Here is a 27,382-nt window from a genome sequence, read left to right on the forward strand (position 1 = left end):
CTGGCGGGCGGGGCAAGGGGGATGAGGGGGCCACAGCAGCATCTGCAGGGAGACAGATGTCTCTGAACGCCCCTGCCGGGGACTGGGCACATCCCAGATATTCCTTTCAACAAGCACACTCCACTTCCTCGCCTACTCTGCAGACCAAAGGGCTGCAGGTCTCCAGCCGGGCTCCAGATCACGTGTCCAGGGGGCTCCTGTGGCCGCTCCACCCCACCGCAGCATCTCAGGGAGGGAGGTTCCCAGGCAGGAGTCTGGTGCTGTGGAACTCAGGGAAAGCCACTCCCTTGACTCAGGATGCCCCGTTTCTCAAAGAAGAGGAAGTGGGCTAATGAAGTCAGCCCTGGTTCTGGGATTCACACCTGGGGGCCCGGGAGGTCAGGGATGTGCCCAGGACCCCCGGGAGGGGCGTCCTGGGCCCCTCATTCAGCAGCAGCCCTCCCCCACCCAGCCCCCATCCCAGGGCCAGGCCTGGCCACCTGCCCAGTTCCAGGGGGTCGGCAGTGGGGCCTGTTACCCACCTGTGTTGGGGTTTGGGGATGTCCCAGGGCCGCCCGGTCAGAGGGGGCGGAGAGAAGAGAGGGCTGCGGCCCCGCCCCAGCCCCTCCCGGAACCCCTCCGCCCAACGCACCCGCCGCAGGCGCCAACGGCTGTGCTCCCGGCTCAGGCCAACCCGTCTCCTCGGCCTCCGCCGCATGTGGAGCGGGGTCCGGGGCATCGGAGGCCTCCGACCAGGACCTTCGCATGCCTGCCGGCAGCAGCAGAAACCAGAGCAGGGCCGCCAGCCAGCCTCGGCTGCGGGCGGTTGGCACCTCTGTACCCATAGCCAGAGCTGCTGACCCCAGCCTGACCCGACCCGACCTGACCCTCCGCCCTGACCCCGTCTGGATCCCAGGCCCTGCCCCTGTCCCCACCCTGACCCCCTCCCACACCCAGCACCACGTCGTCCTAACCCTGGGCCCTGAGCCTGCCTGGACCCCAGCCCAGCCCTGCCCCGCCTTGACCCAGGCCTGGACTCCTCCCCACACCTGGTCCTGACCCCTGGGGGGGCCCAGCTGGTCCCAGCGCAACCCAAACTCAGTGCAGTCAAGTGCTCCTATGAATTCAAGCCAAAAAACAGTAGACTCCACATAGACAAATGGGAACTATGTGAGAAGGTAATTCGTGGGAGTGGGGATGTAAAGGGTCCACAGGCAGGAAAACATGGTCAGTCTAACTGGTAATCTAGAAAATGGGAGGGAAACATTACAGTGTGTCATTTTGAACCATCAATGCCATCCCGATCAAAATTCCAATGACAGTTTTCAAAGTGCTAGAACAAACAATCCTAAAATTTGTATGGAATCAGAAAAGACCCCGAATCGCCAAGGAGATGTTGAAAAAGAAAAACAAAGCTGGGGGCATCACGTTGCCTGATTTCAAGCTATATTACAAAGCTGTGATCACCAAGACAGCATGGTACTGGCACAATAACAGACATATAGACCACTGGAACAGAATAGAGAACCCAGATATGGACCCTCAACTCTATGGTCAAATAATCTTTGACAAAGCAGGAAAAAACATGCAGTGGAAAAAAGACAGTCTTCTTCAATAAATGGTGCTGGGAAAATTGGACAGCCACATGCAGAAGAATGAAACTTGACCATTCTCTAACACCATACACAAAGATAAACTCAAAGTGGATGAAGGCCTCAATGTGAGACAGGAATCCATCAAAATCCTAGAGGAGAATGCAGACAGCAACCTCTTTGACATCGGCCACAGCAACTTCTTTCAAGATACAGCTCCAAAGGCTAGTGAAACAAAAGCAAAAATAAACTTTTGGGACTTCATCAAGATAAAAAGCTTCTGCACAGCAAAGGAAACCGTCAACAAAGCAAAGAGGCAACCCACAGAAGGGGAGAAGATATTTGCAAACAACACTACAGATAAAGGGCTGGTATCCAAGATCTATAAAGAACTTCTTAAACTCAACACCCAAAAAACACATAATCAAGTAAAAAAATGGGCAGAAGACATGAACAGACACTTCTCTGAAGAAGACATACAAATGGCTAACAGACACGTGAAAAAATGTTTATCATCATTAGCCATCAGGGAAATTCAAATCAAAACCACATTGAGATACCACCTTATACCAGTTAGAATGGCAAAATGGACAGGGAAAGAAACAACAAATGTTGGAGAGGTTATGGATAAAGGGGAACCCTCTTACACCTTTGGTGGGAATGCAAGTTGGTGCAGCCACTTTGGAAAACAGTGTGGAGGCGCCTCAAAAATTTTAAACTAGAGCTACCCTGTTACCCAGCAATTGCACTCCTGGGTATTTACCCCATAGACACAGATGTAGTGAAAAGAAGGTCCATATGCACCCCAACGTTCATAGCACCAATGTCCACAATAGCCAAACTGTGGAAAGAGCTGAGATGCCCTTCAACAGATGAATGGATAAAGAAGATGTGGTCCATATATACAATGGAATATTACTCAGCCATCAGAAAGGATGAATACCCAACTTTTACATCAACATGGATGGGACTGGAGGAGATTATGCTAAGTGAAATAAGTCAAGCAGAGAAAGTCAATTATCATATGGTTTCACTTATTTGTGGAACATAAGGAATAGCATGAAGGACATTAGGAGAAGGAAGGGAAAAATGAAGGGGGAAATCAGAGGGAGAGATGAACCATGAGAGACTATGGACTCTGAGAAACAAACAGGGCTTTAGAGGGGACGGGGGTTGGGGAGATGGGTTAGCCCGGTGATGGGTATTAAGGAGGGCAGGTACTGCATGGAGCACTGGGTGTTATACAAAAACAATGGATCGTGGATCACCACATCAAAAACTAATGATGTATTGTATGGTGATTAACATAACATAATAAAATTAAATTTTAAAAAATCAAATTGTAAACAATTTCCGAGATGGATAAAGACCCCTAAACCTTTGTGAATCAGTGATTTCTCTGTAGCTGAAGGGGAGCATCCAAATGTCAGACATGCTCCCTATTGTGTACTCTGATGTAATAGCCTGCATTTGTTGGTATTCGGAGTGAGATCCTATCATTTCACACTTACTTCCTTGGGTGTACAGGGAAATTATTTTATTCACCACCAAGCCTAGGGTCAAGAGAGTAAGGGAATTAGACCAGCACACAGTATACACTGAAATATCAATTTTCTGTTGTTGTTTGGAGAGAGAGAGTGTGTGAGTTGGGGGGGGCGCAGAGGGAGAGAGAGAATTTTAAACAGGCTGCATGCCCAGTGAGGAGCCAGCTGTGGGGCGTAATCTCACCACCCTGGGATCGTGACCGGAGCTGAAACCAAGAGTTGGCCGCTTAACTGACTGAGCCACCCAGGTGCCCCTGAAATATCAGTTTAATAGCTACTATTGTTATTTAATGAAAAGAGAAGCTGAGGGGCACCCAGCTTTACTTACTAGTTAAGAACTTATACTTCAATAAATTAAAAAAAATCCACACTTAGGTTTTGGTGAGACTACACTAGTGTTGGGAAGCATTTATATTTCATTGTGGAGGCTGAAAGAGTAATTCATGAACTTTGTCAAAGGGAATCTAGGGTCGATGGTGAAGGTGAGGTGGACCCTGACGACTGTATTACATGAATTGAGGTTGACGTTTCTGTGGAGTATTCAGCTGGATTTGTCCAACAGGCATTTGGAAGTACCAATTTAGAATTTGGGGAAGTGTTCTGGGGTTGGAGATAGAGAGTACTTTAAGGTTCATGGCAACAGTTGAGGCCATGGGAGTGGATAAAATCACTGAAAGAAACATGTAGAACAAAATTAGAGACCAAAACACAGAAAGGAGACAAATAAGAAGGAGCCAGTAAGAGACTGAGGATTGCATGGGTTGAATGGAAACCATAGAAACACCAAGTCATGCAGCTACAAGATTTCTTGTCCACCTTTCAAACAGCTTTATGGAGATATAATCTATATACCATAAAATTCACTCATTAGAAGGGACAATTGAATGATTTTCAGTCAACTTCAAGAACGGTGGAACAATCACCAGATTTGCAGCTGATTTCTGCTCCCACCATTGGCTCTAGAGAGCCAGCGATCTGCTTTATGTCTCTCTGCAATTGTGTTTTCTGCACACATAAATGGAATCACATACTATGGAGTCTTTCAAGTCTGGCTTCTTTCACTTAGTGTGACAGCACTCCTAAAGCCTCAGCAGGGAGCTGGCCTCAGGCTTACGCGCCCCTTCTTGCTGCCCCATGTCACCGTCTGCAGCAAACTAACCTGCTCTCCTTGGATTTGCAGATCACTGGCCTTGAGAGTGAAGGACCAGTCTCTCCCAAGAGATAAGGCCAGACCACATTCAAAAATACCTGCCACGGAGGCCAGCAAGTCTGTCAGGGTCCCGTGGACATAGAGCCGACTGCCTGGGCACCGTGTCTCCCGCTCGCAGCCCCCTCCCCATTCCCTGCACCTCCCCCTCTAAGACCCTCCCGCTTGGCCTGGACGGGGATGGTGGCCTTCCAGACATTAGTCCACCCTCTTCCCCGGTTGCTGGCTTTCTGAATAAAGCGACCTCTCTTTTCCCACCATCACTTGTCTCTCGAGTGTTGATTTTTGAGAGGGGAGCCGCCGAATCTGAGTTCAGAACTGGTTCTGTCCAGCAACATTAGCACTGCCAGAGTCCAGCTCCAGCCGGGTGGGTCTCTCGTAGGAAAGGACGGAAAGGACGGCGTCGGCGAATGAGGAGACACAGACACAGGGTCAGGTCGCAAGCATCTCCTCCTGACAGCCTCGGAGGAGCTTTATTTATATGTTAGGATATTTTTGTTTTTCCAAATCTTAGATCATTTTCTGGATTACAGACATAGCCTTCTTTCATTTTCCCTTTGTAATGATTAACATGACCTTTATTGATTTCCGCTTATTGACTTTCACTAAAACTAAAAAACAGTACGCAAAGAGAAAGGTGCTAGACAGAGCGTGACCGTCTTGTTATTTTGTTCTATAGAAACTAATTCTTCGTGGAATTAGTTTCATTATGATTGCTTAGATAGGCGTAACTAAGATGAGTAGTCACTTTATCATGAAACGCCAGAAATATTCACACAATTGAAACCCCAGAAATATTCCCACAATTGCAAAGATTGCCATAAACAAAATGAAAGAGAATAGCAGGAGCCAGCTAGGGAGTCTCCTGTTTTCAGGATCGTCCTCCATACTTGGACCTTGTCAAACAGCATGAGTAGCTTGGCTTGCACCATAGCACGTTGTTTTGGAAGTTCGTGCATGCTGGGGTACATACAGGTATTCTGTTCTGGTACGGTTGTACCACATTTTGATGATCCATTTACCAGTTAATGGACATTTGGATTGTTTGCATTTTTTTTTAAGATTTTATTTATTTATCTGCCAGAGAGAGAGAGAGAGGGAGAGTACAAGCAGGGGAAGTGGCAGGCAGAGGGAGAAGTAGGCTCCTCGCTAAGCAAGGAGCCCAATGTGGGACTCAATCCCTGAGGACCCTGAGATCATGACTTGAGCCGAAGGCAGACACCCAACCATCTGAGCCACCCAGGTGCCCCTGTTTGCAATTTTTTTTTAAGAGAGAGAGAGTGCACACCTGAGGGTTCATGCAAGCACAGGGAGAGAGAGAGAGTCTCAAGCAGACTCCCTACCCAACACAGAGCCCCACACCCAGCTCGATCTCATGACCCTGAGATCATGACCTGAGCCAACCAAAATCAGGAGTCCAATGCTTAACCGACTGAGCCACCTAGGCATCCCTGTTTGCAGTTTTGGGATATTACAAACAATGCTGCTATGAATATTCATGGGTTGGTCTTCATGTGGACATATGTTTTCATTTTTCTTGGGTAGATTCCTGGGAAAGGACTGAAAGTGCTGGGTCGTACATAAGTTTATCTTCAAAGTTCTATAAGCTGACAAACTGCTTTCCAAAGAGTCTGCACCATTTCAATTCCTGCTCCCATGTAGGAAGCTTCCAGTTTATTCTACGGGCTTGCCAACACTTGTCTTTTTATTATAGTCCTCCTCAGGGCGTGAGGCGCTGTCTTCCTATACTTTTAATCGGCTTCCTCCTAACGACCAACAAGGTCGAACGTGTTTGCATGAGCTTCATTGCTGCTCACGTGTTTTCTTTAGTGAAAATGTCCATCAGATCTTTTGCCTATTTCAGAAAATGTTTTGTTTGTCTTTTTATCGAGTTGTTATCTATGATCTTTACCAGGTATGTGATGTCTGAATACTTTCTCCAAGTCTCTGGCTTGTCTTTTCATATTTTCCACAGTGGCTTTTGGAGAGCAAAAATTTTTAATTTTGATGACGTCTAATAAGTTTGGTTTTTCTATGGATCGTGCTTTTGGTGTCATAACTAAGAGATCATGAAGGCTTTCTACTGTTTTCATTGAGAAATTACATTTGGGTTGATTTTTAATCACTGTTGTCTAGAGTGATGTAAGTTTTTTCTGTTGGTTGTTTTTTTTGGATTTTCTTGTGACTCATCCATTTGTCCAGGCACTATTTCTCAGTTAAAAAAAAAAAAGAGTTAGTCTTTCCCCCACTGAATTGTTTTGGGGCCTTTGTTGAAAATCAGTTTATAATAAAAGATAAGATTTTATTTCTGCACTCTCACTCCTGTGCCATCGTCCTAGATGTGCACTCTTATGCCAGATTTCCACTGTCTAGACTAAAATGCATTGTAGCAAATTTTGAACCAGGTAGTACAAGGTTTCCAGATTTGTTATTTTTCCAAACTATTTAGGCTATTTTAGGCCTTTAACATTCCCATATATATTATGGGATCAGCTGGTCAATTTATACCCCTAAAAAATCTGCTAGGATTTCCATAGGGACTGGATTAAATTTATAGGTGAATTTGAGAATTGCCTTCTTGATAATATGAAATCTCCTGATCCATGAACAAGAAATGTTTCTCGGGCGCCTGGGTGGCTCAGTCGTTAAGCGTCTGCCTTCGGCTCAGGTCATGATCCCAGGGTGCTGGGATCGAGTCCCACATCGGGCTCCTTGCTCGGCAGGAAGCCTGCTTCTCCCTCTCCCACTCCCCCTGCTTGTGTTCCTGCTCTTGCTATCTCTCTCTCTGTCAAATAAATAAATAAATAAATCTTTAAAAAAAAAAAAGAAATGTTTCTCTATTTACTTAGATCTTTAACTTCTCTCAGCAATATTCTATAGTTTTCACTTGTATGTCTTTATTAAATTTATAACTAAGTATTTTCCATACTACTGTGAATGAAATTATTTTGTTAATTTCTTTTCATATTTCCATACCTAGTGTACAGAAATACCATTGACTTTTGTAAGAAATATTTCTTCTTAGGATCCTCAACCTTTATTAATTCTAGTCTCTTTTGTTTTGTTTTGGTGGGTTCGTTGGAATTTTCTACATAGAGGATCATCTCCTCTGCAAATAAAAGTTCTACATATTCCATTCAAAGTTGGGTTACTTATTCCAATTTCTTATTTTTTAGAGACCATATTTATAAGGACCTTGCTTTTTTAACATGGTCCGTCAGTCTCTATGTTTAAATTGGAGTGTTTGACTTTTCACACTTAGGTGATTACTGATGTGACTGGAACTACATTTTCCAGTTTGCTACTTGTTTTCTGTGTGTCTCTTATCTTTTCCCCACTTTTACTTGTCTACTTCTTTCTTCACATTTTTTATTGTGCCATCTAATTCTTCTGTTAGTCCTCTAACTATATTTTTAGTGACTTTCATAGTGACTGCTGTGCTTGTTGGGGTTCTCCAGAAAAACAGAGCTAATAGGAATCAGGAGAGAGAGAAAGACAGACAGACAAAGACAGAGAGAGACAGATTGATCAGTTATGAGGGATTGCCTCACATAATTATGGAGGATGAGAAGTCCTATGATCTGCCACCTGCACACTGGACCTAGGAAAGTGAGTGATGTGATCCCAGTCTGAGTTCAGAGCAGGAGAGGGTTTCGTGTTGCTGGCATGAAGACGGTGGGGCTACGTGGCAAGGGATGTGGTGGTCTCATGCAGCTGAGATTGGTCCTCGAGGATGCCAGGAGGAAACCAGGACCTCAGAGAGTCAGCTGCATGGAACTGAATTGTGCTGCGACCAAGGACAAGCTGGGGCATGGATTTTCTACCCAGAGCCTCCCAATGAGAATGCAGTCCTGTGGACAGTTCCTCTTCAGCCTCAGCGGACTTTGGGTGGTGAATCTCCTGTGATTTCTCCCAGTTCTCTGCTGCCCCACACATGCCTCGATTCCTCCCACATCCCCTGTGTGTCCATACATGTCACAACACCTCCAGACACTGCCCGGGGCTCCTCCAAGTCCCCCATCCACCCCGACACTGCTGGGGTTCTTCTGAGCCCACATCCACCCCGACACTGCCGGGGCTCCTCCCAGCCCCCCATCCACGCCGACATTGCTGGGGCTCCTCCGAGCACCCCCATCCACCCCAACACGGCTGGGGCTCCTCCCAACATCACCCCATCCACCCCAATGCTTCTGTGGGCTCCATGGGTCCTGCAACTCCTCCAAAGACCCTGTTCCTTGATACTTTTTGCTTCCAGGTTGCCATGAACACCAAATCCCTGGAGATCCTCCCATGCCCTCTGTGCCCCCAGAAATTACTGTGACTCTTTACAAGTCACTGGTGCCCCCCATACCCTGTGATCACTTCCAAGTTCTCTCTGTGCTCCTAGATACCCCTGTGACCCCCTTTCAGGCTCCTGTGACCCAGGTTATAACTGCAGTGGTCCATGTCTTCTGCAACCAGAGACACTCCTGCAACCACCTTCAGGTCGACTGCACCCCCAGACTCCCTAGACTCCACCCAAGTCCCCTGCACCTCCCCAGACTGCAAGGGACCCCACCCAAGTGCCCTATACCTCCCAACTCCGGGCCCCCCCTCACAGGTCCCCTGCACACTTAATCAGTAAGAGGGAACAGCCTCCTCCCAGGTACTGCTGGGATCCTTGTGCCTCACTTAGCTAGGCTTGCTCTGGGCCTGGGGTCAGCCTGGGGTGGAAGCTTGGGGTCTTGTCAAGAGTTTCCTGAGCGAGTCTTGCCTGTCCTGCACATGGATTCCTAAATTCCCCTGTATACACACTGCTTTTGAAAGTCCTAATTTCCCAAAGTCTCACTGTCAGCCTATCTCCTGGGCTTGAAATGGTCTGTTGCATGTCTGTACAGAGTCTCCTGAGTCAGGTGTCTGTTGGTTCAGAGTGGCCTTGTAGTTTACGGGCAGCGCCCACTCGTTTTCCCACCTGTGTCTGAGAGGTGCAAACAGACATGATCATCTGGCATCAGGCCTTCGGGAACCCCCAGACAGATGAGAATGATGACACACAATTATTTGTAAATGAGGTCTGCTCTGCTCCCTCACATTGGAGGAGGGGAACCAGGAACCAAGCTGCCGCTGGCTGGAGCCTGAGACCATGGCCATGCTGGGGCTGAGGGGGGTGGGTGGGCTGGGGGCAGGTAACAGTGCCACAAAACTTGCATCTTTCTTTGATCGGCCATGTGCTGGTCACTGGAAACCTTTGACTATTTTCCAGAGCTCCTATAAAGTTGGTTCAAAAGTTTCTGGGTTTTTTTGTTTTGTTTTGTTTCTTGTGACATTTCTGTGGGGAAACAAGATCTTGGACTGTCCTAATCCACAATTTCATTGCTCAACCTTCCTTGCCCTTTGATACAAGTTTTAGAATAAGTTTGTTGATTTTGACCAAAGAAAAGTCCTACTGGGAGCTGATAGGAATTGCATTTTAAGCCTGTAAATCAATTTGGGAGGAATTAACATTTTCCTACATCGACTCTTCCTATCCATGAAAACAATACCTCTCTGCACTTACTGAGTCTTGCTTGTTTTCATTAGTTCTATAAGTTTCATTGTCCGGGTCCTCTATATTTCTTAAAATATTTATATCAAACATCTCATTTTGGAGGGAACTATGGAATAGGTTTTAAATTTTGGTTTCCAATTGTTTGTTGCTAGTCTATGGTAATATGATCAGCTGCATATTATACTGATCTTTTATTCTGAGACTTTGCTAAAGTAATGTATTATAACTTATCGTGAGTTTTCTCATAGAATCCTTGGAATTTTCTATGTAGACAGTTTTGTCATCTGCAAATAATAACAGGAATATTTATTTTTTTCCAAACCATATGCCTGTATTTCCACTTCTTGCTATACTGCACTAACTAGAACCTATAATAGTAAGTTGAAATAGGGATGAGAGAAGATAGTCTTGCCTTGTTTTTGAACTCAGGGGAAAAGCTTTATCCTCGTTTTTACCTATATATAATTTAAAGTTTAAATTTTGAACACATGAGAGTACAATGCAATTATGTTTGTTCAGTTCCTTTATATGGGTTCTTCAAATATCATTGGAGCAAACTCTTTTAATGTCAATTTTATCTAGATATTCTCAATATTTGCCTGCAGAGTAACCAACGGGGAATGCCTGGAAAACATGAACCCCAGGCTACTGAACACGTATTTATCAGAAGTACCCAGACAGGACAGTACAATGTCAGTTGCTTTCTGGGACAGCAAGGGGATCCAGCAGGCCAGTGTCCAGGTAACAATGGGGAGGGAAGAATGGGGTATGATCTGAATCCCGCTGTTGGTTCTGATGACACCACCAGGCTCCCACTGCCACTGGTTGGTCTGTTTGTATATGCTTTGGAGGCCCTCCTTTAGCACAATACCTAGGAGAAAAATCTACATTGGATTGCAAGATACAGGAGCAATTTACCATGAACAATTGTTCTATTTATATATATTTTAGGAGCCTTATAAGCTACAAAAACCTTAGGGATCCCTCTGTAGATTGTGCTTGTGGGCGGAAAACATCTCTCAATGTCCATACACCTTGTACACTTTCACACAATACACGTCCCTGAAACAGGATCTTCAGAATGAACCGAGACAAAGGACATTCCTAAGGACAAATGATGGAATGAGGGTGGACTCTGACCTTCAGAGACTGTGGGGAGGAAGGAGAAGGAACCCTCAGGCAGCACAGCCTAACCCCAAGATACTTTACTAAACTGAGCACCAAGGGCTCAGGTTTGCACACAGGCATCCCGGACGGAGCGGGCCCTCAGAACTCAGGGAGTCATGTCCAGGGCCCTCCCAGGAGACGTGCCAGGTGGTGGGGTCTCCTGCCAGCCTGTCTGGAGGAGGGTCCCGTCAACAAGTAGGTCGTGGGGCCCACAAGTGGGGACTTTCCAAGCCCAGACTCTCCAGAGCAGATACTCGAGCAGGACTGACTCCAGCTCGCCCCACGTTCTGTCCGAATACTCAGCCCCAGACCCCATCTCTCTCTGCCGGAGCCTCCCGTGACACCTGTGTCCAGGGACGGTGGATGATCGATGGAGGCGTGGACGCAGGCAGGGCTCCCCCGTTATCAGCCGCTGGGCGAGCACAGCGTGTGGGGGGACGGGGGCGCCCTGGCCAAGACTCCCCAAGCCGGCTGCTCTCCTCTTCCCACCCAGTGCACAGTGGCCTGTGGGGCACACGCATCTCTGAATGAACAGACCTGCAGCCACGGAAGGGGGGTCACGGGGCCCGGACCTTCCCGGGTGCCCTCAGAAGGTGACAGGAATGCTCCTCTATCCGAGGGATTCCCCAGGACTCCATGGCCCCATTGTTGGATCTCGTCCTAGGGGCGCAGGAGGAGGATCTGCAGCCAAACCCGCGGGGCCGACTGACAGGGTCACCCCGTGACTGCCCTCAGTCCCCAGGCCTCCCAGAGCCCACGGTCCTCTCGGGAAAGCGTGAGGCCTGCTTCCCGCAGGCTCTCTGTGGAGACCCAGCGAGCTGACCGGGAGCTGTCCCGCTGGACGGCGCAGAGCACAGCCGGCCCTGCTCTGTGTGCGCGTCGCGAGTTCCCCGGGGGCCCTGCGGTGACCTCCTCATCACCGCAGAGTCCTCCCACTTACCGGGAGCTCCCTCCCGACTCTGCCCTGACACACGGTCCCTGCGAACTTTCACCTCTCCTAACTTGTTCTGTGATGCGGAAGGTCGGCTGCCGTGAAAATCTGAAGCGTTTCTCCACTTCCTTTCCTTGCCATTGGACCGACCTTGGATTTTCCGAGGAGCACAGGCGAATCTTCGCCCACGCCGTGAGCATCCAGCGCCTGCTGAGCGCACGCCATGGACAGGGACACAGTGGGGTGACGCGCACGGGTGGCAACCTCTGTCCGCGTCTCCCTCTTGGGGAGGCCCGGCTGGACGGGGAGGGGCAGCCGCTGGGGAGTGCGGCCAAGGTGAAACCTCTGCTTCAGGAAGGGGCAGGAGGGTGGGGAGCACTCCAGAGCCACCTGCCTGGGAGGGAGCGAAGGCAGCGGAAGAGCACCTGTGGGGTGGCCTGTGGATTCTGTGGAGCGGGAAGAGGACCCCGGCATGAGTTCCTTTCTTCCCTGAGCTCTTTGCTGTGGGGGGTGGGGGGGGATGGGGGCAAGCAGAGGGCCAGGTGTCCCTTGGACCCGGATGGCCTTAGCCCCGGGCTGCTGCAGGGACGGCACATCTGTGAGGGGTGAGCGCTGTGGGGGCCTCGGCCAAACCTGGAAAGGGCATCAGAACCTAGAACCTGGGGAGGAGACGTTGGCTGGGAGGGAGGAGGGTGAGGGTCCGGGTGCTTGCTCCTGGGATCAGAGCATATGGGCGGGGCGGGGCTAGGGGCTGGAGGGCACCAGCTCACCCATGAGGGGAGGTGAGCAGACTGGGGGGGCGGGCAGTTGTGGGAGCAGCAGGGTCTCTTCCCCGCGGAGCTCCTGTCCCTCAGTGTCGGCTCATCTCACTGTCACGAGCCGGGCAGATGGCCTATCTGGCGTGGGGTCTGTGCCAGCGCCCCTGGAGGGCCCCCCTCGGCCTGGAGCCCAGCTCCCACCCGGCCCTGGGGCTGCAGACGCCTGGGCCCACGGCTCCCGTGGTGGGCTGCGCTCCTGCATGGCGGTTGGGGTCTGTTTGTAGGAACCGTTTCACGTGAGAATGCGAGGCTGTGTCCACATCTGTTCACAGGGGGGTCCCTCGAGGGAGGGAAGGGAGGCAGTAAGTGTGGGGTGTCCTTGCAGACCCAGGGAACCTGGCCAGCGCCCCTCGCTCTGCGTCCACAGCAAGGTGGGCCCCTCGCATGGCTGCAGAAGTCGGTCTGGCCCAGAAATCCCACCCAGGGACTCGGCGTCTGCCCCCCACTGGGGTTCTTGTGTGCACCGTGGCCAGTGCCCCCGAGTCTCCCCTCATCCATGCCCCGTGTCCGTCCTCACTGGGATTAGGAGGATCCCCCACTGTCCCTCCTATTTCAATGATCCCACTGGGACTGGAAGACGCTCCTCCCACCACGAGGCCAGCGGCCCAGAGCCTGTCTGCTCAGGCCCCCACACAGGGAGCCCTGGAGGGGCTGAGGGTCGCCAGCCCGGCAGCCCCGTGGCTGGACGCTTCGGGGAGGCGGAAGGGAGCCCCCGAAGACGGGGCTGTCTGCAGACTCCATTCTCAGAAACGGTCGTGGTGCAGCGGGCTCCCCATCCCCGGACGTTCAGGGGTCCCGATGGTGACGGGAGCCCCAGGAGGCCCCTCTCCATGGGGGGGCTCTCTCCACGGAGCAGCTCGGATGCCAGCAGGAGGACAGCGGCCCCGAACATTTCCCAGAAAAACCATCTTTATTCCCAATGTACACACAGTGCCCCAGTGGGCGGCCGCCACCCCGCCCCCACAGTCATGCCCCCCTCCCTGAGCCCCACAGCCAGGCTCAGCACCGGGATGAGGAGGAGCCCTGGGGTCCACCGGCCCTGGAGGCCGGGCCCGCTGCTCCCTGCTGGCTACAGTGCCGCTTCTTCCTCCTGCCCGTGACGAAGGAGTCACACCTTCTCTTTGCAGGCTGTGAGGGGTGAACCAGCCCCACGGCCAAGGCCGGCCTCGCGGAGCCCCTGAGGTTGGCCCCAGGGAGGGGCGTCTTCCCAGCAGGGGCTGGGCCCCCACACAGAGCGCGCTTCCTGGACTTGGTAGCTGGGGGGGTGGCCGGGCTGAGGCCTATCCTCTGAGGGGAGGGGGCCCGGGGAGCCCCCCGCAGCCCCCGAGCTCCAGGGCTGGGGAGGCCCGAGGCAGGAGCGGGACTCTGGGAGAGCCCCCAGGGCAGCAGGCTGTGCTGAGAGGCCAGGAGGAAGGCCAGGCTGGGGAGCTCCTCCTCGTCCTCACTGGACCCGTCCGCTGGCCCTCGAGTGTCCCGAGCAGGAGGGGCCTCCCTGAGAACGGGCGCGTCCCTGGGGCCTGGTCGAGCGGAGGTGCACCTCTGACCCTGGGGAGCGGAGGGGGGCCATCCGGCCGGGGGTGCAGGGGACTCCTGCCTTCCGGGAGAGAGAGCAAAGGCTCTGGGCCTGGACAGGTGTGTGTGTGCTTGGCTGTGCCTCTGAAGGTCCTGGCCGTCAGTCTCTGCTGGGCAGGCCTTGCCGCTGACCCCCAGCCCCAGCCCGGGACCGGCCTGACACTCAGGACCAGGGCCCGACCGGGCTGCGCAGTGACGGGGGGCTGCCTGCACACCCTCCTCCGCCTTCAAGGCCACCAGTCTTTTCTTCACCAGCTGAGAGGAAGGAGGGGACAGTGACTGGCCAGCACAGGGGTATGAGACGGGTAGGTGGGACGGTGGCCCTGGGAGAGGAGGGGAGGGGTGACCCACGAGGCTGTGGCTCTCCTGACATCCTCCTGAGTCCCTCCCTCCCTTCCCAGGCTCCCTATCTTCCCCTTCCCATGCTCTGCTCTGTACCCACCCGGAGCTGGCCTCCCCAGTGCTGGGACTCGCAAGAAGCGAAGGGGGAAGAGTCATGTGGGCCTTTGATCTGCCCCCACCCCCCGGCTCACTTGTGAAGCTTCTTTCCCCTGGCTCACCTGGGTCCTTTCCCTCTCCTGGCTCACCTGGGTCCCCTCCATCCCCTGGGCCACCTGGGACCCCTCCCTCTCTTGGCTCACCTGGGTCCCTTCCCTCCCCTGGCTCACCTGGGCCCCTTCCCTCCCCTGGCTCACCTGGGTCCCCTCCCTCCCTGGGCCACCTGGGACCCCTCCCTCTCCTGGCTCACCTGAGTCCCTTCCCTCCCCTGGCTCACCTGGGTCCCCTCTTTCCCCTGGCTCACCTGAGTCCCTTCCCTCCCCTGGCTCACCTGGGTTCCCTCTCTCCCCTGGCTCACCTGAGTCCCTTCCCTCCCCTGGCTCACCTGGGTCCCCTCTCTCTCCTGGCTCACCTGGGTGCCCTCTCTCATGGCTCACCTGAGTCCCTTCCCTCCCCTGGCTCACCTGGGTCCCCTCTCTCCCCTGGCTCACCTGGGTGCCCTCTCTCATGGCTCACCTGGGTCCCCTCTCTCTCCTGGCTCACCTGAGTCCCTTCCCTCCCCTGGCTCACCTGGGTCCCCTCTCTCCCCTGGCTCACCTGAGTCCCTTCCCTCCCCTGGCTCACCTGGGTCCCCTCTCTCCCCTGGCTCACCTGAGTCCCTTCCCTCCCCTGGCTCACCTGGGTGCCCTCTCTCCCCTGGCTCACCTGAGTCCCTTCCCTCCCCTGGCTCACCTGGGTCCCCTCTCTCTCCTGGCTCACCTGGGTGCCCTCTCTCATGGCTCACCTGGGTCCCCTCTCTCTCCTGGCTCACCTGAGTCCCTCTCCTCCCCTGGCTCACCTGGGTCCCCTCTCTCTCATGGCTCACCTGGGTCCCCTCTCTCCCCTGGCTCACCTGGCATCCCTCCCTCCTTCCCCTGGCTCACCTCTGCAAGGGTGAGTCCTTCCTCCTGCTCCAAATTCTCAGCTAGGGCCAGGAGGTCCAGCTGTGGTTCTGAGGAAAGCAATTCTGCCAGGAATCGGGGGTGGATGACTGCCTCCACCTGCAACAGAAGAAAGAGGCTATGGGCATGCCTGGTAGGGGGCCACAGGGACCTGCAGGAAACGTGGAAAAGTGAAGACCCACCCATCCTTCTCCACAAGGTAGGAGGTTTTAACATCACAGTCACTGGCTACACACACACACACACACGTGCACACACACAGCTCAGGAACAAGAAACAGAGCTTACTGCCAAAGGCCTGGGCCAGCCCCGATCGGGGTGCTGGAGTGCCACTCCCTGGACTCTTCTAGACACCAGGCCAGCTCACCTTGGTGATGAAGTCTTCCTGGGAACACAGCTTGTCAATGTAGCTCAGGAGACCCGGGTCCGGGTAGGTCGTGGCCTCATCCTGCTGTGGCTCCTTCCCGTCCTCTCCCCATTCACCGGCTGGCCCCCCCGGGGCTGAGTGGCCAGGCCCCAGCAGCCCCTCCATGATGTCCACGTACTCTCTCACGGCCTCAGGGGGGATCTCCTTGGGCGCCTTGTTCTCCAGGGGCCGTGGGGGTCTGTGTGGCTGCAGGCGGGAGGGCTGGGCCCTGGAACCCGCCTTCCTGCGAATGCACGCTGGGGCGGAGCGGGAGGAGGGAGGGGGCGTGAGGGGCTCCAGCAGTGCATCGGGGGACGCTGGTGTCAGTGGGGGATGGGTCACGGCCACCCGAGGCCACAGGCACCGTGGGACAGGCAGAGGGGAGAGGCGGAGAGTCTCAGAGCGATACGCGTGAGCAAGTGTGGACCCGCCGATCCTCCAAGGGTCTCCCCACAGCCCACTCTCCCGGCAGACTTTGTGTTGGGTCCCCTAACAGGAGGGGGGAGAGTAGTGAAGAAATTCACCCGGTCAACACCTGTCCTGACAAAGGGCAGCTGAGGCCCCAGGCTCTTGGTGGCTGTTCTGGTCAAAAGACCAATGTCCACTTGAAGGAGAAGACCCATATGGGGGCAGTGGCCTTCCCTCGGTCCCCGCTGCCATGGGCCACAGCTGCCATGGAACATGGGGGCCGTACCTGGCTGTGGGCCCGCTTCTGGGGCTGGGGGCCCCCGCGGCTCAGGCTTCGGCGGAGCTGGAGGAGGCAGGCCCTGGGCCACCTTCAGCCACTGCAACTTCTGAATCTGCATCTCCTCCTCCAGCTCAAACTCCATGAACCTGGGGGTGAGGAGGCCCGGGCCGCACTGAGGAGGGGACCCGGCCCTGGAGCCCGCAAAGCCAGCAGCCGGTTGAGGAACCGGGAGAGGCAGTGCCTTGGAGGGGCGGCCGTGGCCCCGGCCACCAAGGAGGCAGCCGGCTGGCTGTCCAGCACATCCCCTCCACAGCCCCCGCGGAGGGAGTCCCACCCCAGGGGAGGGGCTCTCAGGATCTCCAGCCCTTCCCAAGACCTTCCCATGGAGGCAGGGCTGGGTCCCGATCAGGGGAGGGTGGAACTCCCAGGGGGGCAGGGGAGGGTGGCCCCCTGTGGTGAGTATCAGCACAGGCAGACCCTGCCCTCGGCCCGGCCCTCGCACCCCGCAGCCCCGGGCCAGAGACCCCGACTCACTTTCCTGCCATCTCGTAGTAGATGACGCGGTCGAAGTTGCTTCTGCGCTGCCATTCCTGCACGGCCCGCCACACTCCCTCCTCCAGCGTCATAGTGGGCTTCAGGCGGGCCAGGGACCGCAGCACCGGGCTGCAAGCCGTCGGGGTCAGGGGCCGGCTGCAGTCCGTCACCCCCAGCCGCCCCCGCTCCTCTGGAGCCCGCGGCCCCCCGCCCCAGCATGACCGCGTGCTGGCAGGTGACTGCCGGCAACGAGCCCAGGCCTCTGCAGGAAGTGCCGTCGCCCCGTGTTCAGGAGGGGCCCCAGATGCCACGGCCAGGCCTGCCGGGTCACAGCTCGGCAGGAGGGATCCACGCCCTCACCCCTTCACCAGCTCTGCCCCCTCCCCTCCTGACTGGAATCCTCCGGGACAACGAGGGGGGGGCCGTACGCGGCCTCTGCTGGGCCCTGCAGGTCCCGAGCCTCCTCTGATGTGCCGGCCCCTGGCCATGAGACGCCCCAGCCTGTGTTCCCAGGAGCCAGGATGGCAGAGAGCCCGGCACCCAAACCATGGCTCCTCCTGACACCGGGACCCTCTCCGCCTGTGAGTGCCCCCCGAATGCCACCGTGATGCCTCTGGAAGGTAAAGGTTGGCTGGACTCCCCGAGGGTTGGGGTTCCGCTGAGGTGGGTGACTGAAAGGTGTCCTGGACCAGAATGTGTCTTCCCAGAGCACGGACCCGGCCCCACACCTTCCTCCCAGCGCCCCTGGGTCACCGCCCCGTGTGCGCACCCCAAGGTCGTCCTGCGTGGGAGCTACAGGAGAGCGGGGGACACTCACATGAGGAAGCAGGAGAGAGCTTCTGCATCGGGGCTCTGCGGGAGGTGCCTCCGGGCCAGCGACTTGAAGCGCTGCCAGCGCCTGAAGTTCTCGTAAACACTCTTGGGGTTACAGGAGTCCTCGGGCGAGGCCGTGGTCGGGCTCCTGGCCAGGCTGCCCTCCCTGGAAGCCCCGTGGGGCTGTGGCCCGGCGTTCACTGGGGGCAGAATGGGGGTCGGCTGGGCAGCCAGGGGCGGGGCTGGGGCTGGAAGGCCTGGGGCCAAGCCTCCCTTGCCAGCCTGGGGGCCCCCAAAGGCCGAGGCAGGCATGCTGGTCTCCAGCACAGAGGCTGCCACGAAGAGGGGTGCGGGACAGGAGGCACCCCCACAGAGGGCCCCTGGAGCACTCCAGCTGAGGGGGGCCTGAGTAAGGACGATGGTCTGAGTCTGGGGTGTCTCCGAGGACCCCCGTTCTGACCTGACCTGGACAATGACATTGCAGGTCCCGGTCCCACTGGGGACAAGGCCATGCTCTCCTGCAGCCAACGGTGAGTTGGGGAGGGCTGGCAGCACCAGGGGGCCACCGGGAGGGAATGGCGGGGTCAGGAGGGGCGGTGCGTGCTGCCCCCAGAGTGGCCGCCAGGGCGGGGTGGGAGTGGGGGCGGGAAAGGGCCATGACGTGACGGAAGACATGGAAGCTCCGGGGCCCATGGCCACATGGGGTCCCAGCACTGGAGATGCTGTGGACGGAAGGAAAGGACCGGATGGAGTCAGAGAATCCGTAGCCGGGAGGGAGGACCCAGGGCCCCCTTAGTCACTGGGGAGCAGAGCAGTTAATCTCGTCGTGTGAGGGACATCACAGAAAAGGTGCAGTTAGCAAGTGTCCCCAAGTGATTTCCATGCTCTGGCCTCCAGCAGAGAATTACCGCCCCCGCCCCTCCCACCAAGAGAGCCTGTGTGCCCAGAAGCAGCAACCTGGGCCAGCACGGACTCTGAGAACCTCCCACGGACCCCCGGACACTACCCTCCAGCCTCAGGGGCAGGCTCCCAAGACGTGGGCCTGGCTGGACACCTGCCCTGTGGGAAATGGCCTCAGCAGGCTCCCTGACAGCTGGGGACCCCCTCCAAGGTTCATCCTCGGCACCCGAAGGGCCTCTGTGAACAAGACAGCCTTCCTGTTCCTGACGCTCCCTAAGAATCCCTCCCTTGTCCTCCTGGCCCAACACAACACAACAAGAACACTTGACCTCTATCTCTGCCGTGAAAGCTCCCTCCAAACCCTGACGGAAGCCCATCTCAGATCCATCCACACACACACAGGACACAGGGCCAGGGGCTCTGCCTGCACGCAACAGCTCTGCTCCAGGAGAGGGGTCTGGGACGCAGGTGTGTGTTCCCTGAGTTTCTGTCACTCACAGCCAGCGATGGCTGTAGACAGTAGCCAAGAGCCATGGGCTGGGGAGCCGCTGTCCCTTGGGACTGTTTGTGGGAGTGCAGACTGCCTGTGGTCCTCCCCCAGCAGCTCCCTCCGTGGAACGTGAAGATGACTAGGAACCAAGCAGGAGGCCAGTGCCGGCAGAACAAGGCGTCTGGAAACAGGTGTCTCCTCATGAGGAACCCATGCAGATCCTAGTCCAGGAGGACAAGGTACACACCTGTGCACCTAACATAAGGACAGGTGCCCTCGGATGTTTAGTAGAAACACAGACGGTCATTGTCCCCTTCCGGGCTCCTCCCCTACCCCTCTTTAAAGAGGACTCAGGCTTCATGGGTGCTCCACAGGATAACCGACCACACTGTACTTCTGTTCCCTGTCCAGGATGCAGGGACGTGGATTCAAGCAGACTCGTCATCTCAAAGGTAAAACCCGGCGCTGAGGTTACGCCAGGAAACAGGACAAGAGGAAGCAGGTATGAACTGCGTTTCCTCAAGAGGGAGAGTGACCCAGAGCAGCTGAGGAGCCCAAGCCCTACCTTGAGGCCACCTGGTGCCCTGTCCCTGCTGAATCCAAGACCATGACCACCTGGCCTGGGGGCACGTCAGCTCTAGGCTGGAAGGACTGGAAGCCCCGGGCGGGGGTGTCAGACTGACCTCCAGCCCAGGTCTCGGAGAGGACGCGCCATCGCACACTTGGCCACAGACGGCCCCACGGAACAACGTTCTGGCTAAGACCCCCTCTCCCCCCGCCCCTGCCTGTGCCACCAGCTTGACACACTCCCACCTCTCCCTGCAAACTGTCCAAGTGATTCTTGGCCTCCAGAGAGAATCAGTGCTCCTGCCACCACCCTTTCTCCACACACAGGGCATTTCCCCTGCCAGGTCTTGACCCACCTTCAAGGAGCCCTCCTCCCCAGGGTCCTTGCAGGTTTCTGAGGACTCCCAGCCTCCTAGCCCCCAAGGCGAGCTGTCCTTGGGTGTCCAGTGAGCTCCCCTTCCTGTACCAACCCCGCCTAAGTGCCCCTAGCCAGTGTCACGTTTGAATCCCAAGGATTTCAGGAATGGCCGGCACTCTGACACGTCCAACCCAACCTACAGGCTTACCTCCTTCTGAAGCCATCCCCACAGGCAGGGGATGCGGCTGCCTGGCAGCCTCCACAGTGAGAAAGGTCACGTCCAGGACCCACACAGTGAGCTGCTCCAGGAGATGCTCAGGATCCAAGTCAAGGAGGGAAAAGTTTGAATCTAAACAGGGATAGAATGCAGACTCATGACATTCTTCAGTGGGGGAGGGGCGGAGGGCCACTGACCTGGGTGGGGGTGGGGAGACATTCCATGAGTCAGGCTCTGGCACGTAGGCCAGAACCCCAAGCTCCTTTCAAATGATACAGGGGCAACACGATTGGGGTGTGCTTTCCAGGCCGTTTATACACTGTTTTCCACGTTCACAGCACCAAGGTGTGACTCGGTGCTCCTTTGGTTGGATTCTGTATCCAGAAACCTAGGTTTGTGTCCTTGACCCACTCTGCTTCCTACCTGGCTCTTGACTTATTCAACAGGGGCTGAACTTTCTGGACAAAACTCAGAACAGACATTCTGATGAACACATGGGTCCTTAAGGCCACATGGAACTGAGGGTTTCAAATCAGCCTTGTGTCGGCAGATCCCATGGGTTTGGCTGCACATGTCTTCAGCCATGGGTGCTTCTGTGCCCACCGCCCTGCAGTGCTCGAAGCCCGGCTGACTCCAGCAGGACCCGCCTTACTAGGATGCCCTTCCCCGGAAAGCCCCCGTCTCTCAGAGAGAGGACGTGGAGCCTACCCTACAAGACCAGAAATACGATGTTTTGTTCCCTGGTATATTACACTGTTGTTTGATGTTGATTTTTAACCTCTTTCATTATTTTAGTAGACACTTTCAAAAAACAATTCCTTTGTTTGGTTCAAAATCAAACCGTATATAGTGGAGTATGCAGTGACGCCTCTTCCTCCCACCTCCTACTCCTGGCAACCCAGCCCCTTTCTTACAGGAAACCAGTGTTACCTGTATCGTTCAGATCTTTAGAGAGATGTAATGTGCCGCAAAATTAAGTGTTAAGTTATTTCTATTTTTTGAAAAATGAATGTATAGTTCTCTCTGGTTAAAAGTTGATATAGGTTCCAAAATACGTGTGGATATGCACAGTGATTGTTTTTGTTCTGGTAATGTGGCTCCTCTCCTTATTTCTGGGGGCTAGATTCCTAGAAGAAGTGCTACAGTCCTTTACAATTCAAGGGACCCTGTCCAATAGGGTGGCCAGATTTAGCAAATAATAATAATAATAAACACTATTTTGAATTAGAATTACAGATAAACAGGGAATCAGCTTTTACAGTAATTATGTCCCATGCAATATTTGAGATATACTTTTAACTCAAATCTTTTTCCCCTTTATCTAATTTTGCATTTAGCTGGGATTTTGTATTTTATCTGGCATCTCTACCAAAAAAGTGTAACATATTCAGTTCCTATTAGTCACTTACATGTGAGAAAGAGAACTTGGATATGGAGACTCAAGGGTGCTATCTTGGCTTCACCACAAAACTCATCTGTGTGCACACACACACACACAGAGACACACACAGTGTCTGCAGGCCCTCTGAATGATTTGGAATTTGGAAGAGCCGTCACATATCACTGAGTGTCTAGGCTCAGTGGGAGTAAGGACAGAAAGAAGGGACAGGAAATCTTCCCCTTTCTTACATTAAAGCGGCATAGAAAGACCGTACAGCCATGGTTTTTCGAGGTGCTAAAATCACTACTCATGGGTCGCCTGGGTAGCTCAGATGGTTAAACGTCTGCCTTCGGCTCAGGTCATGATCCCAGAGTCCTGGGATCGAGCCCCACATCGCGCTCCTGGCTCAGCGGGGAGTCTGCTTCTCCCTCTCCCTCTGCCTCTCCCCCTGCTCATGCTCTCTCTCTCTCTATATATAGCTCTGTCTCAAATGAATAAATAAAATCTTAAAAAAAAAAAAATCACTACTCATGAAATGGATGTGCCCCTTGAGACAAAGCCAGGAATGTATCCATCGCTATCCATTCCTCACTCACAACCAGCTTCCTCTAAGTGTTAGCTGGCCAGTCTGAGCCTGGAAGCCCTGCTCATGGTTTGGTCTCATGACAGACCTTGGTTCTTTGGAATCCAGTCTCACTGCATGTGGTCCCATGTGCATGGGAATCATGGTAGCACCCCTTTAAAAATCTCCTTGATTCTTATTTTCATGTTGTGCATCAGTGTCAGTTTATCAGGAACACGATGATATGAAGGAGCGTTGGTGTTTTGTGAGAAGGGAGGACTGTTAGGACGTGGGACAAGGGTGATGAGCAGTGAGAACTTCAGGTTGCCACCAAATGTCTTGGGAGACAAGCCTCATTCCCGCGGTCGTGACAGCAGAGTTCCTGTGACAGCAGGGTGTTGGGGAAGGAAAGGGAGGTTCAGAAGGATGGCTCCACACTGAACATACACTGAACAAGACTCCTGTTTAGGCGCTGAAACGGTTCCTTGCCCCCTGCAAAGGAAAGTTGACTCCAAAGGCCACTGTCGTGTGAAAACGTATCAGGGTCCATATGGAAGGAGAAGGGCATGGACTTCTCCCCCTCCCCCCATGCTACAGTTGTGTAAGAAAGTCACTTCTCGATTCCTGTCCAATTTCCTCATGATTTTGTGTTCTCACAAGTCACACCATGACACGGTCCAGGGAATATTTACATGGAATACTTCTGGAGGGTCCCATTGGCCACCTGAAGGGAGTGCGGCCCTTTGGGACACTTCCCAGGCCCTTCACTCTGTGCAGCCCACACGTGGCCCTCTACACGTACCCCTCTGTCTAGTCTCTCTGGCAGCTCCTCTATGCAGGCTTCCTTGACCTTACCTGGGGACATGAGCTGAGAGCAATTCAAGCAAATCACAGTGAACTTTATTTCAAAATCCCTGTTGGGAATTGAAAAAACAAACAACTTGGAGACATTTCTCAGGCCTTGAGCTTTTATCATGAGAAGCCTGAAATGATTTTCACCCCACAGCTTCCCACTAGAGAGATGCTGAGGCACACTGTTGGACTCAGGCACTCGAGAAAGCAGGTCCCTTCTTGCTTCCTCCCCTTGTTCCATCATTCCACCAAGTATTCACAAGATTCTCACCCATGGCTCAGATGTAGCATCTGAATGAGCCTCCTTGGGGCCACTGATATAAAAATGGCACTGTGGGAAAATTATCTGGTCTCAACTCTGCAACCATTTCTGTACTACTTCAAAATCCTAGAGCCCAGAAGCAGATGGAATCCCAAAGTAGCCCAAATGCAATTTGGGCAGACCGGTCATAGAAGGCAGTACTAGAAATCCTTTGCACCCTGACCTCTGAGCATTCCTGTAGTGACTGCTGAGATAGAACCATCTCTGGACAGGGCTCACAGGTCTGAGAAAGCGACGACCTTCCCCCCCGTCACAGAACATCGGCAGAAGGGGAGGCGGCAGGCGTGCGTGCTGTGGACTCTTCTTTCTGTGCGCCTGGAGGTGTGCCGGGGGAGGTTTCCGAGGTACGCTGTGCCGAGAAACAGCACCAATCTGGCAAAGGACCGGAAAGAGATGGGATGATGGAAGCTTCTCCCCAAAATAGTACAAAGTCAGGGCAACCAGTTGAATCCCTTTCTCATGCCCACTGCAATCTTTAGATATTCCAAAAGAGGAGGCAGGGGAGAGCAAAATTGTTGCCGTATCGCCTGCTGGGTCCCCTGAAGTTGGCGCGTGCGGACCCAAGGTGTAAGACAAGCCTCGCAAGGAAAGCTCTGTGGACGCGCATTCATTGACGGGCTCCCCCAAGAAGGCTATTGTGCAGAGGCCGTGCCTCGGGAAAAGTCGGGGGATGGAGTCGGGAGGATCCCTCCGAGTGTTCCCGGGTCTGAATTCTCCACCAGAACTGTGCTGCCATGGAACCTTCGGGCTCAGGGGCTCAGGCGGGCGCAGCGGCTGCGGAAAGGCACGAAGGAGCAGCAGGACTCGCGGTCCGGGCGGAGGGCGGCACTGGCCGCACGCGAGGCCCTTGGGCTTCGGGCGCACCTGTCCCAATCGTTAGGAAGGTCGCGTCTGAGGCCAGGGAGTGCACGTCTGCGATGGCAGGACCGCGAGTGCCCACTCCACACGCGCTGGCTTGAAGGCGGGGCGGCCACAAAGAGTGCGGGCGGGTAGGTGTCCCCGGTGCAGCCGTCGGTGCAGCCCTCGGCTCCCACGCCCACCGCTTCCCGCCTGCCCTGCAAGGACCTCCGGGCCCGTTCCCAGCGTGCCCCGCGCGCGCACGCACGCGCACACCCGCAGGGGGCGGGGCTGAAGTCGCCCGAACCCACCCCCCTAACGGCTCCCAGCGTCCGTTGTGGCGGCCCGTGGGAGGAGGCGCGCATGCGCGAGCGCGCGGGCGGGGTCCCCAACGGTCCTCCGGCTGCGGCCGGGGCCGTGCGTGGCGGCCTCGTGCTTGGGTGACGTAGGCTCGAGGCAAAGGGCGCGCGTTCCCTGGCTGCCGGGTTGGCCGCCGTCTGTGGCGTTCTCACTTCCGGATGCGTGCGCGCCTCAGGTGTGGCCTGAGGGGACCGGAGGTGTGGACGGTCGGCGCCTCGTCTCCGGCTGTAGGCTCTGCGTGGTTCGCGGTGTGCCCTCCTGGGCCCCGGGGCGGTGAGGCCGGTTCTGGCGAGGTCCCAGTGAGGCCGCGGGTCTGGGGCCCGCGCCTGGGGGCCTGTTCGGGGGTCAGGGGTCCGGGTGTCCCTCCGGCCCCCTCCGTGTCCCGGTGCCTGGTGCGTGGGGCGGGCCGGCGGTGAGGAGCGTCGTGGTTCCCGGTGTGACGGTGTGGATATGCGAGGGGAGTGCAGCGCGGGTGGGGCTGATGCCCGAGCGAAGCAAAATCGAGGGACGGCAGCAGGTACCCATTAGGTGTGTGGAATTTACAACGCAGTGTTGTAGTTGTGTCATCATCGGTACATTACGTGCTGCACTTTGATAGGTGTGTGTGTGTTTGCCTCTGTTGAACTTGTTTTGGGAGAGCTGGTTCTGATGGTTAAGCTTTTGCCCGCACACTACTGCGTGTTCATCCGGGACTATGGTTGTATTCTTTGGGAGCGAAAGGACCGTGTGGGTGTGTGTTCGTGGGTTGTTGAGATTCAGTGTTTGAGGATGTTCGGTTTTGCGCTTGTTTTTGGAGGTGGGGGGCCTGTGGGTAGTGATATGTATCAGGAAATGTGTGGTTTATGTGTCTTTGCGGTCTCCCGTGGATTGTAGGACTTCACGGCAGTGGGTGGTTTTGTGCGCGTCGTATTTGAGAGTCTGCTCGGGATGTGTTTACATGAATTCCTAGTTTGAGGTTTATTTGTATTTTGTGTGTGTGTGTTTTTTAAGATTTTTATTTATTTGACAGAGAGACACAGAGGGAGAGGGGAACACAAGCAGGGGGAGCGGGAGAGGGAGAAGCAGGCTTCCCGCCGAGCAGGGAGCCCGATGCGGGGCTCGATCCCAGGACCCTGGGACCATGACCTGAGCCGAAGGCAGACGCTTAACGACTGAGCCACCCTGGCGCCGTTTATTTGTACTTTTATAGAGTTGGTGGGAATCTGACTAGGATATCCTCATGTGTGAGTTGGTGAGGTCTTTGTGGATATTTGGGGCTAAGGGGAAGTCCTGAGTGTGTTTCTGAGAGTAGGTGGGGTTAAGTTTACTTAGAGGGTTTGAGTTGTAATTCAGGCGTACTCAAGGTGTTTGGGTAACGCGTTTGTGATTTAGGACTTTGGGAATGTTTATGTATAGATGTTAGCCCCCTAAATGTTAGCAATTTGTGTGTAATGTCGGCTTTGGGAGGGTTAGCTGCTTGTTCATATTGGCAATGTTGGGCAGAGTGTGTGTATTATTTTTGGTGTAGGGTCTGTTTAAGTATTTTCTATGAAAATGAATAAAGGAAATTCTGTTTAATAGGGACCTGGTGAGCTCTCAGGCACTACCACTCACTCCCATTAGCAGACCCAGTAGGAAAAAGTATTCTTGACTAATCCAGCAGTAGATTTTCTCCTTGCCCACAGCAGCCCAGCGGATGAAAGTCTGCCACTACCCTGAACTTCTGATTTTCTCCAGTGAAATTTGATTCAAAACCACTCCTCCCCGCTTACTGCTTTCCTCTATAAAAACAAGTCCCTCTCTTTTGTTCTCTGGACTTGCCTACAGTTTGCCATAGTTCGAATGTTCCAAACTGCACTTCCTCTGCTGTTCCTGAATAAAGTCATTCTGCTGCTAAATGACTGGCTGTTTTATTTTTAAGGTTGACATTTTGAAATGTGGATGGATCCTCTGTGCATTCAGGGCACGCTGTCTAGTTACATGCATTTCTTTTGGTGATTTTCAGGAGTTGTGAGCACATATCTGGGGGTGTAAGGGCAGGTCTGTGACTATAGGATTGGTGGTATGTCACATATGTGCAGATGAATGGGTTGTATGGTGTTGGGGGGGCTTAATCTGTATTCTGAAAGACTGGAGTTATTTAATTGAGTCTTTGAAAGTGATTATGTGTATCTGAGTAATGTGAAGCTTCATGTGTATTTGGGGGTATAAGGTGGTATGTTTTCATTTTTGAAGCATGCTGGGTAATTGGGAATATTTGGGGCTTGTGAGAAACGTGTTTATGTCTGTATTCATGGAGCATGGCAGATTGGATGAATATTTTTATGGTATGTGTGTTTTT

General features: G+C 54.2%; 1 protein-coding gene and 1 pseudogene across 1 annotated transcript in view; both read right to left on the reverse strand.

Annotated features, from left to right (window-relative positions):
• Window positions 1-13,731: 13,731 nt before the first annotated feature.
• LOC123842022 (NUT family member 2G-like) overlaps window positions 13,732-27,382 on the reverse strand; it is a 62,570-nt gene continuing 48,919 nt past the window's right edge. The window contains exons 2-8 of the mRNA XM_064579607.1: window positions 20,740-20,880; window positions 18,221-18,938; window positions 17,404-17,532; window positions 16,876-17,015; window positions 16,143-16,438; window positions 15,759-15,875; window positions 13,732-14,592 (exon numbers count right to left, since the gene is read on the reverse strand). Coding sequence (XP_064435677.1) covers window positions 13,765-14,592; window positions 15,759-15,875; window positions 16,143-16,438; window positions 16,876-17,015; window positions 17,404-17,532; window positions 18,221-18,938; window positions 20,740-20,755 — 2,244 coding nt within the window. The 5' untranslated portion in view covers window positions 20,756-20,880 and the 3' untranslated portion in view covers window positions 13,732-13,764. The remainder of the gene's footprint in view (window positions 14,593-15,758; window positions 15,876-16,142; window positions 16,439-16,875; window positions 17,016-17,403; window positions 17,533-18,220; window positions 18,939-20,739; window positions 20,881-27,382) is intronic.
• On the reverse strand, window positions 14,832-15,734 carry LOC135362696 (cuticle collagen 1-like; annotated as a pseudogene).

The sequence above is a fragment of the Mirounga angustirostris genome, unplaced genomic scaffold (genome assembly GCF_029215605.1).
Source record: "Mirounga angustirostris isolate CCGP_5_RB_7025 unplaced genomic scaffold, mMirAng1.0.hap1 SCAF_15, whole genome shotgun sequence".
Classification (NCBI taxonomy): Eukaryota; Metazoa; Chordata; class Mammalia; order Carnivora; family Phocidae; genus Mirounga; species Mirounga angustirostris.